General features: G+C 49.1%; 1 protein-coding gene across 2 annotated transcripts in view; it reads left to right on the top strand.

Annotated features, from left to right (window-relative positions):
• The window catches only part of cfap58 (cilia and flagella associated protein 58), a 117,793-nt gene that overhangs the window by 13,252 nt on the left and 102,041 nt on the right, over window positions 1-2,500 (top strand). For both annotated transcript variants that reach the window (XM_031562556.2, XM_042703457.1), the window contains exon 7: window positions 12-171. In XM_031562556.2, coding sequence (XP_031418416.1) covers window positions 12-171 — 160 coding nt within the window. The remainder of the gene's footprint in view (window positions 1-11; window positions 172-2,500) is intronic.

The raw sequence follows: 2,500 nt of genomic DNA on the forward strand, positions 1-2,500 counted from the left end.
GTGTGTGCTAGATGAAAGAGGAGGACGTGGTTCAGATGCGCCAGGAGATTGCCAAGCTGACAAAGGTGCGTGAAGTCACCCAGCGCAAGCTGTGCCTGACCGAAGAGCAGAAGCTGGAGGTGGAGCAACAGAGGGACATGCTCAAGAACCAGATCACTGGCCTGGAGAAAGGTGATAACACACACACACACACACACACACACACACACACACACACACACACACACACACACACACACACACACACACCCACACACACACACAATCACAGACACACACACAGACACACACACACACACACACACACACACACAGGCTCACACAGACACACACACACACACACACACACACACACACACACACACACACACACACACACACATACACGCAAAGGCAGTGGCCATCAGCATGTAGACAGATGGGTCATATATTGTGTGTAATGTCCTTTCACTTGGATGGCTCTAAGCCAACGCCATATTCACATGGCCGTGTGCCCTGGAGGCATATTGACACCATCTAGTCAAACATATCTATATTAGATTCAGTGTGTGAACAGCACCTCAAGCGCACACACACACACACACACACACACACACACACACACACACACACACAACACACAACACACACACACACACACACACACACACACACAGACACACACACACACACACACACACACACACACACACACACACACACACCAACAGAGAAACGCACATATGGCAGATAGACATAGAACTAGAGGCCTGGAGAAAGGTGAAGCACCAATGCCATCACAGTAAAAAGGCAAGTAGATGTCCCTAATACTAGAGCGATTCGCAGAAACACACGAGCACACATTCTTGCACCTGAACCCGCATCCACAGATTATCTCTCACTCATCTCTCTTCACTCTGCGCTGTCACTGTCAGTCTGGAAAAAGTGCAGAAAAACCTTTATAGGTCACATTTTACCTGGTGTGTGGGTGTGTGTGTGTGTGTGTGTGTTTGTGTGTATGTGTGAATATGTGTGTCAGAATGTCCGTGTGTTATGACAGTGTGTGTTTGTGTGTGTATGTGTGAATTTGTGTGTCAGAATGTGTTATGACAGTGTGTGTGTGTGTGTGTGTGTGTGTGTGTGTGTGTGTGTGTGTGTGTGTGTCTGTGTGTGTGTGTGTGTGATGATGTGTCCCTGGCACTGACAGACAGCACTGAAAGGTGAGGTGAGGGCACAGGCAGACAGCGAAAAACACACACACACACACACACACACACTCATCTGATGGCCTGGAGAGCGTACACATCTTCCCAACTCACACACTGCACTTCTCCCTCGTACTATGGCACTGCCAATCTCTCTCTCTCTCTCTCTCTCTCTCTCTCTCTCTCTCTCTCTCTCTCTCTCACTCGCTCTCTGCCCCCTCCGTCTTTTTGCGTCTGTGTCCGGGCGTCAGCAGCAAACACTGTGACTGGCACTCGCTCAAACAAAACCAGTGATGTGACCCGGTGACTGCCGTGATTTTATTTGCGGAACCATAATCCCCCTTGTTCTTTTTTTTCTCTCTCGCAGTAACATAATCCCCCCTAACATAATCCCCCTCTTTGGCCACATGACTGTGTAACTGTCTTCGTCAGCTAGTATCTCTTTGTTTGTCTTGCGATCTGTTCAGGGGTGTCGCGACAGGGGACGCCTCGGGCCCCGAGCCGTAAGGGCCCCGCCCCCCCCCCCCCCCAAGGACAGCTGATTACGTTAGATCACAGCAGCGACAAATCCGTGAGAACCCCCCCTTGAAATCGATGATTTTGTGCAGGTGACTACAATGCCATGTCCCCATACCATTAGCTCCGTAACGGGCTACAGCGTGGCAACGACCGTGAAATGGTCTTTTTACCGTCTGTGCTTAAAAATGCAACTACCCGTCATACAAGTCGAAGTCGCTTGCGATAGGTGGGGAGGAAGAAAAACAAAGCAGTGGTTAGTGAGAATCTGTTACGTTTGGTGAAGTAGGTATGGCAACCGTCTAATTTCTCCCTAAATGGGATAAATGAGGGGGTGGGGGGGTTAGGGGCCCCATGCTCACTTTAGCTTTGGGCCCACAGGGTCCCTATAAAGGCCCCTGGGATCTTTTTGTTTCTTCATCTTTGTGTGATATCTCAGTCTCATAATGTGTGGGTTTTCAAAGAGCTTGGCAGAGACAAACTAGACAGTTTGGCTTGGACATATTTGTCAAGTCGGAAGACCACACAAAAGTCGAGGTGACATGCTGGGATTTGGTCTTTTGGATAAAAGAAAAACAGATGATCGTACATGGACACCGCCTCCGATAGTCTTTTCGTGGAGATGTGAAGAGCCATGCTTTAACCTTTTTTGCTGTCAAAGTCAAACCAGGTACACACACACTGACCATAACCACAACCCCGTGACAACATGTGCTGTGTTTGTGTGTGTGTGTGTGTGTGAGTGTGTGTGTGTGTGTGTGTGTGTGTGTGTGTGAGTGTGTGTGTGTGTGTGTGTGTGT

This window comes from Clupea harengus, chromosome 24, assembly GCF_900700415.2.
Source record: "Clupea harengus chromosome 24, Ch_v2.0.2, whole genome shotgun sequence".
NCBI lineage: Eukaryota > Metazoa > Chordata > Actinopteri > Clupeiformes > Clupeidae > Clupea > Clupea harengus.